General features: G+C 45.3%; 1 protein-coding gene across 4 annotated transcripts in view; it reads left to right on the forward strand.

Annotated features, from left to right (window-relative positions):
- The first annotated feature begins 1,583 nt into the window (after window positions 1-1,583).
- Window positions 1,584-15,364, forward strand: part of dre4 (SPT16 homolog, facilitates chromatin remodeling subunit dre4) — a 54,674-nt gene continuing 40,893 nt past the window's right edge. For 2 of the 4 annotated variants that reach the window (XM_068361304.1, XM_068361305.1), the window contains exons 1-3: window positions 1,584-1,762; window positions 11,805-11,993; window positions 12,454-12,534. In XM_068361304.1, the coding sequence (XP_068217405.1) occupies window positions 1,697-1,762; window positions 11,805-11,993; window positions 12,454-12,534 (336 nt within the window). In that variant the 5' untranslated portion in view covers window positions 1,584-1,696. The remainder of the gene's footprint in view (window positions 1,763-11,804; window positions 11,994-12,453; window positions 12,535-15,364) is intronic. The other 2 variants (XM_068361306.1, XM_068361307.1) reach the window with 1 other exon arrangement.

Genomic DNA, 15,364 nt, shown 5'->3' on the forward strand with positions numbered 1-15,364 from the left:
TTGATGAAACATAAATCAAGGTACTTTCTTTGATAATAGGAAATATTCAAAAATGTTTATATAATAGATTCGAAAATTTAATCGAACGATAGTAATGAAATCTAATATTTTCTAAGAAAAAAAAAATACAGTAATCTTCTGTATTCACAAATCCAATAATGTTGTTGACAAGATAAATCATAGTACTTACCTTAAAATTATGAAATATAAGAAAATATTGATATCATATATTCGAAAATTTAACAACGATAATAATAAAATTTGATACTTTTTAAGAAAAAAAAAAAGACACCGTTTTCTGTATTTACAAATCCAATAATGTTGATGAAAGATAAATCATAGTACTCGCTTTAATATTATGAAATGCATCAAAAGATTGATATCACATATTCGAAAATTGAACAACGGTAATCCCAAAATTTAATATTTTCTCAAAGGTTCAGGTTCAGGTTCAGGTTCAGGTTCAGGGGTGAGGCATAGCTTTTACAACGGCGTCTCTAACGCTTATCTTCTTGTACTGTTTTGTCTTTTCTTCCACATTACGTTTAATACTTCTTTTTTCTTTTCTATATTTGTTTCACTAAATAAAAATAATCCTACTATTTTCTTTGGGTCTTCCTCGAATGGTTGTTGTAGCTCAATTACTTTATTCCTTTCTTTTCTATATTCCTGGCAAAATAACAAAAAATGTATCAAATCTTCCTCCTCATTTTCACAAAAATTACAGTTTACATTCCCTCCATTGTGTCTATTTACAATATTTAGTTTTAACGTATTAGTTCTTGCTCTAAAAAATATCACTGAAGCAAATGTATTGTCATAAATTAACTCTTCTTTAATTTCTTTCTTCCACGTTCTATATATTTCTAGGCTCACTTTACTTTCTATTTCTTCTTTCCACTTTTCAGTATCCCACTTTCTGTTTTCCGTTTTTATTTCTGCCTTGTTCATTCTTCTTATTTGTCTTATACCTAAACTTAATTCTTCCAAATACTTTACAGGTTGTTTCCACCATCTTCCTTCTTTTTCTTGAATATCCTGGATAATTATTTTCAGTATTTCCTTCTTTCCATTCAGGGTACGATTCAAGTACTGCAGCTTCCCATCCATCACCCTTGCTTTCATAGAAGATGCACCTATCTCCCCTCTTAGAGCAGTATTAGCTGTGCTTTTAGTGGCACCTAAAATCTTCCTATATACCCCATTCTCTATTCTTTGTAGTTTCTCTATTTCAGTTTCTGTTAGATTTATAACATTTGTTCCATACAAAATAGATGGTAAAGCAATACTTTTCCAGAACGTTTTTCCTATCATCACTTTATTGCAACTTTTCTCTATAACTGAATATGTTAGATTGGCTAATTTTTGTGCCTTTTCTATCATTACCCTTTTCTGAGTTTTAAATATATTCCTACTATTGTCTAGCTTTATTCCTAAGTATGCCAAACTTTCTACTACTTTGATTCCCTCTATGTTATCTGGCTTTTCTTTCATATTGTAAATCATTATATATCTTCTCAAAAAATTGGGACATAGTTAAAAAAGAAAGAAGATATCCAGGGCGTGCGCATCACGATCTTCCTTTACATTACGCGCTCAACATTGTTGTTGTGGTTGTTTTTCTCCCGCCATTTCCCGGTATAAAATCTCTGTAGTGACATTTTCCCCCCACTTGTCGTCCTGTAATTAAGGCACCATGTCTATAAACATAGACAAAGATGCCTTCTTCAGGAGGATGAACAAGGTGTACACTGCATGGAAGGTAAATATGGTACAAAGGATCATTTATAACGAAGTAAATTGCCGCAACATTAGTCTTGTAAATTGGAGCTGTAGCACAGGTAGTTGCATTGTTTGATTAAAGTGAATTTGTTGAGGGGATGTATTTATATTCGTCGTTTAAAAATGGCCTCTGAACCTATTTGGTTGGAATGTATTATATATTTAGGTATGTATAGGCTCTTTATTTGCATTACTACTTACCATACAATGTGAAAATTTGTAAGCATGTACCGGGTAGGCCTTAACTAGACGAGGGTAGGATACATTTTGACCTAGGATGTCTTCTTATTCACTGAACGTAATAACTGAACTGTGCAAAGGTAAATACGTATCCTGCCAGGTCAACTGCATAATGAAAGGATACTTGTGTTCTATTTGGCTTTTCTCAGTGGAATTTTGAAAAATGTCCCGACTTGACTTGCCTTGACCTAGCGTAGCCTATCCCAACCTAACTCATAAAAAAACCCCGAAATTATCTTGGATTCCTGAATTAATCTCGGAGCCTTTGTTTAACAACGGACAGGATCTCCTTGTGTTAGAACACCACCTAACTTAACTTTCCCATTTTATCAAACCTACGAGCCTTGTCCTTACCTACTTGCTTAACGTAAGGGACTAACGCCCCCCCCCCCCCCTGCGAACTCCCTCAGACAGTTAGACTGCACCATTCGTAGTGATGGGGTTGAAAATGAGTTACCTGCCATGGCTGGCATTATACACCCCCCCCCTCAAACAGCCTGTTTCATAGCCTATATAACTACGGCCAATGTTGCCTGCATGCAAAGAAAATGAGAATTTCCTTCCCATTGTCTAACCTTTTGTAGTTGTGGCCGTCATACTGCAAAACCCTTACTTAACCCTTTTACCCCCACCATAAGGTCAAATTTCGAGCACATTTTGCTATATAATTTGTTTAAATTGCTCTAAAAAGCTTAATTTTTGTCATAGAGAGGTCAAGTTGGTCTCATTCTTTTGGAAAATGCCTGAAGTTTCTCATAAAATTATCAAAAATATATAAAAATATCTGATTAACAGTGTTTTGCAAGAACGTACCGGTACGTCCTTTGGGGGTGAAAGGGTTAATGAAGCGTATTTACTTGTATATTTGTCTGTAGATTTAATATTTTAATTATGTAATTGATCACTTAATTAATTTAGGTTTCACTCATCTGTGGCTTTGGTGGATGGTTGTGATGTGCATCCCACCTGCATAGGCTAGTGTTTTGGCATTATTTAAATTATTTAATTTATCACCCAATTTAACTGGTTTTGCCTGGTTGTGGCTTGCTTTGTTTAGGATTTAACATTATTTTATTGCTCTTCCGGTCTGGCAGATTGTACATGGGTGTGGCAAAAACGCCAGCTGCGTGGACGTGTATTTTTGCGTTAATTTAGTTATCTATTTTATTTAATTCAATTGGCTATTGCCCGGCTGTGGCTTGCTTTGCTTGCAATTTAACTTTGTCCGCTGCTCCTATGTTCTGACAAGCAGTACATGGAGGTATTTTGGCATTTTGATTATCTAAATCACTCGGGTCAATAAAAGGTTTCATCGTAGTGAATTACATGGCAATGTAACCTAGGAAAAAAACTACTGTTTCTTTTAGAAAAAATTACGCTCTCTTCGAAAATGACACTCGTTCCCGTCGCAAATTAATAGTTTCAGAAATATATATACATCTATATCCTACAATAATGGGGGACCCCCAGTGGGAACTCGGGGTTTTGGGTGGGGAATCGATATATAATCGTAAAACAAGCCTTTCCTCTATACACTACCTTCTTGAAATTATAATAACCGGAGGAAAATACAAAACAGTATATCTGGATAAACTTTGGAGGCGCCGTTACAAAGATTGTGTCATGAAAAAATACAGTAACCAGTGCTGCCAACGTCCGATGTAGATCAAATGTTATTTTGTGACCTGTCATACTACTAGGCTAGGTTAGCTGGGTTTGTTATGTTCTGTGCCCTTTTTGTACTTTTTATATATTGAGTAAATCTTATATGGAGAAATTATTTAATATATGGAAATATCTATCATTACTATCTTTAGTAATGTCAACGTGCCGTTGGTAACTCTGTGTACCATACGTCAACGTTGGTAACACTGTGTATTATTGGTAACGTTGCTAATGTTATCGTTCGTTCGAAAGAGAAGTGACACCGTGCATCTCAAAGTTATCCGAATTGGTTGATCTGTTTGTTTCCGATTGAAATGAACATCAAATTCGCTTAATTCACGTTATTTACTCTAGGAAAACAATTATATTTCGTTTCCCCAGTATGTTTTCCCCACCCAAAACCCCGAGTTCCCACTGGGGGTCCCCCATTATCGTAGGATATAGATGTATATATATTTCTGAAACTATTCATTTGCGACGGAAACGAGTGTCATTTTTGAAGAGATCGTAATTTTTTCTATAAGAAACAGTAGTTTTTTCCTAGGTTACATTGCCATGTAATTCACTACAAAAATACCCAATAAAATGTATGTCAATATAAGCAAGTATTGCTGTACTTACATTATTCGACAATTTGAACAGTGCCAAAAGAACAAAGGTTTGTATTGTGTGTTGGATTTCTGTCGAAAGTATACCACATTTCACTGAGACTACCAAGTCCCTTTGTTGAGTAAAGCTTGTTTGTTCCAACACGGTTACTTACCTATAACTACCTTCTTAGGAGTTACTGGCTAACTCTACCTAACCAACCAGCTTTTTGTATAGTTTATCTCCCTCTTCTCGTTTTCTACGGGGTCAACCTCTGGCAGTGTCGTACATGCCCGAGGCGACCCCGGGGTCAGGCAGCGTGCTATCTCAGGTCGACTCTCCAGTAAGTTTCTGGTCGCGACGTGATATACATCTCGCCGCGCTCTCTCTTACCTGTGCGACCCTCGTGTCCCCCGATCCTTTGTGCTTACCGCGTGTTGCCCACGTGTTTTCATTTCACTTTCCCGTTCATCCTTGTGTCTCTTGGTGTGTTAGCATTGTGTTATGGAGCATCCTCGTCGTTGCCCTGGGCCTGTGGCTGAGAAGTCTTGCGGGGCTTTCCTCTCGAAGCCTGAGGTTGATCCCCACTCCCTGTGTTCTACGTGTAGGGGGAAAGCGTGTTCCCCTACCTCTACGTGCCCGGAATGTGCTGATTGGACTGAGATCCAGTGGGTGCGCTTCGGGACGAAGAAGAAGAAGGCAACTAAGAAGATGCCTAATGATTCAAGCATTTCTTCGCCAGCAGGTTCGCCAGACGACTCGGCAGACCGTACCGCCCGCTCTTCCTCCCCTACCCAGCGTAGGGGACGAGGTAAGTCCGTTGCGGGGAAGAGACCAATTGCCCTTCCCCAAGAGTCTGATTTTTCTGTGGGGGATGTGTCCAGTGTGGGGCCTGAGTGGAGTGCAGAAGTGTGGGTAGGAGGCAAGGGCCTGGTGCCCGCAGGTCCCGTCGCCTCGGAAGATCCTATGTGGGGTAGCCCGAGTGCCGATACTTCCCCTGCCTCGTGGCGTGTTTAGATTGCTTCGACCGCCGGGGGAGACACAGAGAAAGGTAGTTCGACGTCTTCGGACCCCGTCACGTGGGTGAAACCTAGGACTCCCTTCAGGTGTCCCGTTAGAGAGGAGGTAGATCAGTGGCTCTGTAAAGGACTCGCGGGGACCCCTCCGGCTCCCTTGGCTACGTTACCCCCCGTGTTTCTGCAACCGCCCGCACCTGAGAAACGACGTGATTTTCCCCCCACGGTCTTGGACGTGTCGGCCGGTCGGAGAGCTCCCTCCTCGTCGTCATCGGACTCTTCGTCTTCTTCGTCAACAGAGGATGAAGACAGGAACCTGATCAAAAGGAAGAGGGAGAGATCCCTAAGGAAGAAAAAGTCTCGTACCCGCTCGAGGCATGGTAGGAAACGGTCGAAGTCCTCTAAGAAAAAAACGAAGAGGAGTAGGTCAAAGGACTGGGTGAATGTCACAGTACCCCGGAGCGAGCTGTTTAGGTTTTCCACAGCCGCGGCCGCTTCCGGGTGGCTCCCTAGAGCCTTGCCTTCGTTGTGTCACCCTCCTAGCTCCTCCTTCGACCTAGCCGCCCGGCGGGAGGGCTTGAACCGAGACCCCCGTGAATTGTTTAACCCTACAGTAGCCTCCGCCCCTTCTTCCCTTAGGAAGGATATAAGGAGTATGAAGGAAGGCTTAGCGTCGGCCACGGGCACCTTGGAGGCCTTCCTTAAGCACCAAGGGCGCCCGTCGGTCCGCATGGATCTCCCATCCACGGAGCTCCCCGTGGAACAAGGTACTCCCATGACGGATGCCTTTGTATCCACGGGGCAGACCATACCACTGGCAGGCTCGGAGGACATTGGTACTCCCATGACGGATGCCTTCATCCCCACGGGGCAGCCCGTACCTCTGGCAGGCCCGTTGGGCGTTGTTTTCCCACCGTCACGGCTTACCCCCGTACGGAGGAACTGGTGACGGAAGACCTGGTGGAAGGAGGGGAGTGCTCGACGGACGACATCTCCTACCGTAAGGTACTGGCCCTCATCCGAAGACACCACCGGTTGGATGAGCCCAAGCCCTCAGCTGCAAAGGCAGTACTTTCCGGAATGTCCAGGATGATCGACAGTCCGGTACAACAAAAGCCATCCCTGTCTCTCCCTCTCGCTCAAGACGTAAAGCTGGGGATGGAACAGATCGATGGATACTTGGCAGGACTAGCAGAGGCCCCCAGAAGCCAGAGTTCCTCCAAACTTCTGCCGGGCCTAAAATCCCAGAAACGTTTTTACGTTCCCGAAGGGCATCGCAGCGGTCCCCGTGCGGTGGAAGTAGCGGTGTCCGCGCTGAACCAGGGAACCTCAGAAGACGGCATCCACGGCCCCCGTGTGCTTTTCTCCGACGGAAGCATCTATGATGGAGGACATGGCTCAGGACCTGGTCTATGTGTCCTCCTGGTTGGATTGGTGGTCGTGCGCTTTGGTGGGGTTTCAGGCATCACACGACCTCTCCCTTCCAGAAAATCAGGCCATGGTGCGGGACCTTCTTAGTTCTGGGGGCAAGGCTTTTAAATCTTATCGTTCCAGTCTCTGTCGGTAGCTTCGAACTGGGTCCTGAGAAAAAGAGATACTGTTTTGAGCAAACTAATGCGGAAGCTGCCTGACAGGGAAGCAAGGAGACTGAGAAATTCCTCCGTGTGGGGGTATGACATTTTCCCCATCAAGTTGGTAGAGGATACTATGGAGAAGGTGAGGAAAGTGAGAGAGACGGATCCTAGGCCCCCGCCTATGAGGAAGACCACGTTTAGGAGAGCTCCAACGGGCGTAGCTCACTCCTCACAGACCACACCCTTGCTTCCCAGAAGAGAACTTCCTTCAGCCCCTTGGCTTCAAGCCTCGCAACAGCCCACCCGTAGGACCACGGCAGGCCCTCAGTCAGCCTACAGACCCTCCTATGGTAACGCTAGGAGAGGTAGATCTGGCCGCTCCTCCAGGAGAAGGTAGGAGGAGAGGCCCCCTACTCCCGCAGGAGTCCCTAGTAGGGGGATGCCTCAGACATTTTTGGCAAGCATGGCGGGATCTTGGTGCGGATCCCTGGACGGTGATGGTCCTGAAGGAGGGCTACAGACTCCCGTTCCTGGAAGAGCCTCCCCCTCTCATCCCAGCCCAGAAGGCCGATTGGCTGGTTCCAAAGGACCCTTTGAAGAGGTTGGCGCTACAAGAGGAAGTAGCGACCATGATCAACAAGGGAGCTTTGGAGACAGTGGAGAACCCCGGCCCGGGTTTCTTCAGCAGGCTCTTCCTTGTGGGAAAATCGACAGGGGGGTGGAGGCCAGTCATAGATCTCTCAGCCCTCAACAAGTTCGTCTCAAAGACGGAATTCAAGATGGATACCCCCAAGACAGTGATCGCAGCCTTGAGGGAGGGGGATTTCCTCATGTCTCTCGACCTCAAGGATGCCTACTTTCAAATCCCTGTACACCCCTCCAGCAGGAAGTTCCTCAGGATCAAGTGGGAGTCCAGGGTCCTGCAGTTCAAGACCGTGTGCTTCGGCCTCTCGACGGCCCCGCAAGTGTTCACGAAAGTGTTCGCCTCGATCTCGCCGTGGGCACACGAGAAAGGAATTCGACTACTCAGGTACCTGGACGACTGGTTGCTGCTTTCTGCCTCAAGGGAACAACTGAAGGAGCAAGGCATTATGTTGCTCGACCTCTGCAAGGTGTTAGGGATCACAGTCAACCTAGGGAAGTCCCAGCTAGTCCCCAGCACCAGGATGACTTACTTGGGGATGGTCCTGGACACCCAGTTAGTAAGGGCCTTTTCCTCAGAAGAAAGGTTGGCCAACCTGGAACGTATCCTTCAACCCTTCCTGACGGGACAACCCAGGAGGGCCAAGGACTGGCAGTAGTTACTGGGTCACCTGGTTTCCCTGGAAAAATTAGTACCGCAAGGGAGACTCAGGCTCCGCCCGGTACAGTGGAATCTAAAGGAGTCGTGGGTTCAAGGCAAGGAACCCCACAAAGTATTGCCAGTTCTCCCGAAGACGAGAGAGACCCTTCTTTGGTGGAGCATCAGGTCAAACACGGAGAAGGGAATGCCCTTCGCCTCCGACCCCCTGGAGATGCTGTTGTTCACGGACGCATCGAAGGAGGGCTGGGGAGCGCACCTGCTGGAAAAATCAGCAAAAGGGCTGTGGTCCAGCGAAGAGGCGTCTCTCCATATAAACATCCTGGAGATGATAGCAGTTCTAAGGGCGTGTCGACAGTTCGTACACTTACTGCGAGGGAACACTGTGACGTTAATGTGCAACAACGCCACAGTAGTGGCGTATGTAAAGAAGCAGGGAGGCATGAAGTCAAAGGTCCTCTGCGCCCTAGCCACGGAACTGTTGGAGTGGGCCACAGAAGAATGGTTGGAACTGACGGCAAGGCTCATTCCAGGAAAGAGGAACGTGATGGCTGACAGCCTCAGCAGGGCGGGTCAGGTGATAGGTCCGGAGTGGACCCTACACCCGGAGGTAGCTCGAGCAGTCATCCTACTGTGGGGCTCCCCAGTGATAGACTTGTTCGCCACACGTCTAAATGCCCAACTCCCAGTGTTCTGTTCTCCAATCCCAGATCCGTCAGCAGCGTTCGAGGACGCCTTCCAACATCCCTGGGACGGTCTCGATGTGTACGCCTTTCCTCCCTTCAGTTTGATCAGGCAAGTGCTGAACAGAGTGAGAAGGTCGTCCAACCTGTCGATGACTTTAGTAGCGCCCTGGTGGCCGGAGAGAGACTGGTTCGCAGACCTAAAGGAATTAGCTCTTCGTCCTCCTTGGCCACTTCCGGACAGGCCAGACCTCCTGCGACAACCTCACTTTCACAGGTGGCACGAAAACCCTCGATCCCACCGCCTTCACGCGTGGAGGTTATCGAGAAGCTCCTGAAGAAAGAAGGATACTCATCGAGAACCGCGACAAGGATGTCTGGGTATCTACAGCGTTCCTCGGCAGTTGTCTACCAGGCGAAGTGGGCAGTCTTCCTGAAGTGGTGTGCATCCAAAAACATTAGGCCCTTAGGGGCGTCGATCCAGGACATTGCAGACTTTCTGGTGTACCTGAGAGACGACGTGGGTTCGTCCATCCCGGCCATCAAAGGAGTTCGAGCAGCCCTAGGTCAAGTCTTCCTCCTTAGAGGCATTGACTTGGGAGCCTCGAGGCACATCTCGATGCTCATCCGTAGTTTTGAGCAATCATGTCCCCCCCAGGAGGTACGGGTTCCGCAGTGGGACTTGGCAAGAGTCCTCAAAGTTCTGTCAGAACCGCCCTTCGAACCTCTCAGGAACATTTTAGACAGAGAACTCACCCTTAAAACAGCTTTTCTTTTAGCCCTGGCCTCGGCGAAAAGAGTTAGCGAGTTACACGGCCTCTCTTACGAGGTCTCACACTCCAAAGGGTGGAGGGAAGATGTCTTTAGGTTCGTCCCTAGTTTTGCGGCGAAAACGCAGAACCCAGCGTGTTGGGATCCTCGGTTCGAGGGTTTTTCGGTGCCAGCCATCCCTCGATCCGACAACCCTAAGGATCTCCTCTTATGTCCCGTACGAACTATAAGAAAATACCTTGAGAGGACTGAAGATTGCTGCCCTCATCAAAAATTTATTCATCTCAACAGGACGGGTGAAGAAACCAGTCTCGAAAAATTCCATCTCTTTTTGGCTGAGACAAGTGATAAAGAGAACCTACGAGGCTTCTGGGACCCCTCTACCGGGAAAACCGAGACCTCATGATATCAGGGCTCTGAGCACCTCTCTGGCTTTCGAGAAGAACATGGTTGTGGGTAAGATCCTGAAAGCTGGGACCTGGTCTAGACAGTCCACCTTAACGGAACATTATCTAAAAGATTGTACGAGAAAATCCTTGGAGAAGTTTTCTATTGGCCCAGTCGTGTCGGCCCTTCAAGAGATCTAAGGTCATAGCCACAGTGTAACCGGGGGTGTTAATGCCAAGAGACACTAGTTCCTTCCTTAACCTTACCCCCCCCCCCCCTTTCCACTTTTTCCTTTCTTTCCCGGATCGAACGGGCCAGGAAGATGAGGAGAAGACCTTAATCACGGAAAGGTATAACCTTCAAGAAATTGGTTTTGAAAAAGGTAAGACATTTAGACACTAAGTGAGTTTTTTGGATAGTTTTCCCCTACTTTTCGTGCAGTTTTCAAGTGGTCTTAGAATCAAGACCTCCTTAGAGGTTCCCTCTCTCGCGTACCTCCCCATCGAATCCTGATTCCTGCAGGACAGTCCCACCTCCTAAAGTGTAAGTCTCCTAAGAAGGTAGCTCTAGGTAAGTAACCGTGTCGGAACAAATCACAAATTTTTAAGTAATTTGTATTTTTCCTAACATACTAACCTAGAACTACCTTCGGGTTATGGCCCTCCCATCCTTCCCTGAGAACCTGCAGGATCTAGTAATACCTATTCCAACGAAACTGACTGGAGAGTCGACCTGAGGTATCACGCTGCCTGACCCCGGGGTCGCCTCGGGCATGTACCACACTGCCAGAGGTTGACCCTGTAGAAAACGAGAAGAGGGAGATAAACTATACAAAAAGCTGGTCGGTTTGGTAGAGTTTGCCAGTAACTCCTAAGAAGGTAGTTCTAGGTAAGTATGTTAGGAAAAATACAAATTACTTAAAAATTTGTGATTTCTAATAGGTGATTTCTCTCTAACTTCCTTTTCCCAGTCTCTCAGCTTTAATTGTTTTCAGTTGATTTACCTTTGCTGGAGGCTAACCTTTGTAAACACTTATCACACATAAATAAACGGTACTTTTTTTTGGCATATGTAACTATTTAAAGGGCCTTTGTTATGATTGCAACAATTGTATTTAATATTTCTCGGACCAGACTTATAGGAATGCCATTGTATAGGACCATTACTATTTGCCGATGTATCCTGTCAATCCAATGATAGATATAAGTGAGGAAGCATATTTGTATCAGATTATGTAATTTACTAGTGCAGGAATATCTCGCTTTTGTGATGGATTAGTCACGACATGTACCCTAGTCATAGATCTCTCAACAATCGAGATCACACATAAAGGGTATTTGTTACCTCCGCTAACGAAGTTGGAAGAAGTTTGTTTTTCTCCCTGATTGTGTGGTTGTTTGTTTATGAACAGCTTCCTGGCCATAATTTTAATCGTAGAGTAATGAAACTTGCAGTGATTACCTGATATGTTCAAAGCTGGAAAAGATTACATTTTGGAAGGTCACGGTCAAGCAAAGTGTCCAATTCATGTAGTCAGCCATAAGTTTGGACATCGTTGTCACAGACTTCAAACTTGGTTCACATTCGCGTGTATGAAAATCCACGCCAATTGATACATGTTAAGGTCAAGGTTGAGAAATAAGCAGCCGCGACGGAGGTCTGGGCTCTACTGAGAGCCCCTCTAGTTACTTATAAGAAGGGGAGACCCAGTATTATTTATATAGATGAGCTTCATTCAATACATTCATTTTGTATTCTTTATATATATTTACAATTTGTTTTATTTTTATTGGAACAGAATGCAGAAAATGGGAAAGATGATGGACTGAGCAAAGCGGATGCACTTGTTTCAGTTGTTGGCGCTGATCAAGAAGTTATCTATTCAAAATCAACTGCAACTCAGACCTGGCTTTTTGGTTATGAACTCACAGACACCATTATGGTGTGCTGTGAGAAAGCAGTATACTTCTTGGCAAGTAAGAAAAAGGTGAGTGTTCTCTATTATATTTTTTTTTTATTCATTTCTTATTTTACACGTTTCAGGAGTGCTGTGTAAAAAAAAAATGTTATATTGGAACTGAAGCAATTGTATAACCCACCAGCATGATGTTAGTTTTGACTGCATTAATAAATCAACTACAGTACTTCATGTATTGGTTAGCTTATTGTTAGTAAATTTAATACGTGAAGTTTACATAGGAAATTTCTGGAGTTTTTAGTGTATGAACGTCCTTGGTTTGGCCAAGAGACGTTTTCTTATATGTAAGGTAATTTACTTTTGTTTTAATATAGGGTATATGGTGTATGGTAAACTTACTGCTCATAAAGTGTTTGTTAACAGATGATCAAGGAAGAAGGATCAAATATAAATTGCTTAAAAGTAAAATTTTCTTATTTGCTATACTAAGGATGTTAAATTCGATAATTTTATTCTTTTTTTTTTTCAGATCCAAATTTTGGAGGGATTGGAAAAGAACAAGGATGAGAACAGCAGTGTACCACCTGTTAAGTTACTAATTCGAGACAAGGTAAGCTACAGCTAATTTATTGTTAGATCTAGTCTTTTTAATTATATTGGAATCAAAAAAGGGAAATTTGAAATGTGAATATATGTCAATGGTATGTAAAAAAGACAATTTGATTTTTTCTAGAACAATTATCTGTTGAAAGTGTGTAATCTCTTTTCCCGGATAGAAAATGAAATTTAAAGAAAGATCAGCGAAGGTAGTGGAAAAGTTCTTGTAACAGTTGAAAACTTGACTGCTAAAATGTAGGTTGATTTCAACGTAAAAACGAGTTGCTGTTAAGGCCAAACGAAATGTTCAAGGTTGTCCTTATGTGCAACCCCCCTATGTAGCTTATTCGGCATATTATGGTTTTTTATGCGAAATTAGTAAATTTACTGCATACAACACTATGGAAGTATAGTATGTTTTAGTTTATTTTTAGTGCCCTTGCTGCCCCATTCCATTCACATGTCTTGGGTAGTACGCTGATAGAATTTGTTGTTCCCTTATAAAGAATTGTGAAATGAGAAAAATCAAAGAACATGAATTTTAATAAACATTTAAAGTTTTAAGATGTTAGAAAACAAAATTCTAAGCGAAATTGTAGAGCGATTAGAAAGATGAAAGAAAAATTATTTAAGAAATAGAAGACCAATACAGTAGTATGAACCACAGCATTGGTTGCTAAAGTTCCTCTTTTTTTGTCAATATCATAAGTGAACTGTCAGAAATTGGCAAAGTCTTCAAAACTGTCAAGAATGTAAGTGGATGTGGACCTATTCACCAGGATGGGCTGAAGTACAATCAAGAATTACTAAAGTAATATATTAGCAGCTTTTTGGGGCTTTTGTATATTTGTATCCATATAATATATATGGGGTTAAAACTTCTTTTTCATCTCTTCTGCTAGGATCAGTTCTGAAATGACATCTGACGTAGCTGACGGGTCCACCATCCGTCACTTGTGTTAACGAACAAAACGAATGGGGTACATACTATTACTGTACGGTATATTTTGCTATATTATTATCTACCAAAGTTTTTGGCGGTGTCTGTAGCCTTCCCTTCTTTTGCCAACCTTCCTGCCTGTCCGTATGTTAGCTGCAGCAGCTGCGTAGTGGAAATGATTTCAGTCAAGTTGGTTATGAGGGTTGGCCGTCAAAAGTATAGCACTGTGTAAACAACCCAAGAAATGCCGTATTTTGGAAGAAGATAATTTGGTGGCACTCGCACTAAGCGAGATATTTGTTCCGTAACCGAAAGACAAACCACGCTATTTACATGGGGTTTACTTTCGGCGTAGCTGAAATGACGAGCCATTAGAATTTTAACGAGGGTTAATTACCCCCGCGCTAGTTAGCAAGGGGGTAGGGGAGTGGTAGCTAGCTACCCCTCCTCCCCTCACACACCGGTGAACTGCTTCACTTCACTTTTGGCTCGGGCGATGTGCAGACGTCTCTGCTTCGCCCTCGCATTATTGACAGCCTTAATTTTGTTTTGCTTTTTCTTTCAGCTTGTGTGCTTGAAGTTGGCCTCATCCTTCCTTCCCATCATGCGGAAGTGCCCTGAACTCCCCGATCTCCCTTGTGGAACGTTTATGTCGGCGGTCGAGACGGACCCTCACTCCTTATGCCCGCAGTGTCGAGGTTAACGGTGTGAAAGGGATAATACCTGTAGAGAGTGCAAGGAGTGGCCTACCTCCCAGTGGGAGAGGTTTGCCCGGCGGCGTAAGAAGAAGCCTAAGCGTGACCGTTCTCCAAGGACTCTTCTTCCGCCGGCCGCACCTCCTCCGAAGCTCCCACTCGATCGGTCTCTCGCGAGTGGTAGCGCAGGCCCTTCTTTTGTTTCCCAATCTCGGGGTTCGGGAGTGGGCGTTGCCTCCCATAGCGAGGCAGTTCCCCCTCCTACTCCGGGGGAGGGCATTGATCCTGTTGATGACCATGTTACTAACGATGATCTCTTACAGCTTTGGGCTTCCTTGGGGCTTAAGGGCTCCCCCTCCAAGGAAGCCCTGTTTGACCTGATCCAGTTGGGTGCAGCTGTCAAACAGTCGCCGGTAATAGCAGAGGTAGATCATCTGTCTATTGTTGACGTTGTTATGGCAGAGGCTTCCGACGGGTCAGGTCAAACCCCTGCTGCGGTTGCGTTTGTTGCTGAAGGCTCAGTTCCCCCCTCCGAACATCCTTCGAGGGAGGAGCTGGGTCCAACGGGGTCTTTCCTGCGGGCGACTCTCTCCCTCGGGGGAGTGCACTGACAGAGACTCCTCTTCGGAGGACAGACGATGGTGTTGCTGTGCCTCGAGGTCGTTTTCGCCCTAAGGCTCGGACTCCTCTTCGCCGTAGAGTCCTTCCTTCTCCTTACAAGGGAGTTAGGAGGCGCCTCTTCGGATCTTCGCCTTCGACTTCCCCCACAGAGGATCCTCCATGTCGAGAGCAGACATGTTCCTTGGACATCTCTGCAGATCGTTCGCGATCTCCGACGTCTGCCAGACCTTCCAGTCTTCCATCTCTGTTCCTGAACGCTGATGCGCAGTGGGTGCCCACGCACCCCGTTGTCCAACGGGCACCGGTCCCTTCGGGGCAAGAGGACTTATCCCACAATGTGGGTGAGTCCCTCAAGCGCCAGGTCTTACCTGCGCGCGCGTGCAGTCCAAGAGGTTCCTTAGTTAGCGCACAGGCGCTCACAGGTTCCTCTGGACTAGCAGCGCCCAGGCGATCTCCTGCTGAGTCTTGCCGTAGATCTCCTGCTCGCCAGCGCTCTCCTGTGCTTCAGAGACCTCCTGTGCGCCAGCTTTCTCCAGCTCGCCAGCGCACTTCTGTTCCTGCTGTGCGCAACGCGCTCCCTCGGTCTC

The sequence above is a fragment of the Palaemon carinicauda genome, chromosome 37 (genome assembly GCF_036898095.1).
Source record: "Palaemon carinicauda isolate YSFRI2023 chromosome 37, ASM3689809v2, whole genome shotgun sequence".
NCBI classification, from domain to species: Eukaryota; Metazoa; Arthropoda; class Malacostraca; order Decapoda; family Palaemonidae; genus Palaemon; species Palaemon carinicauda.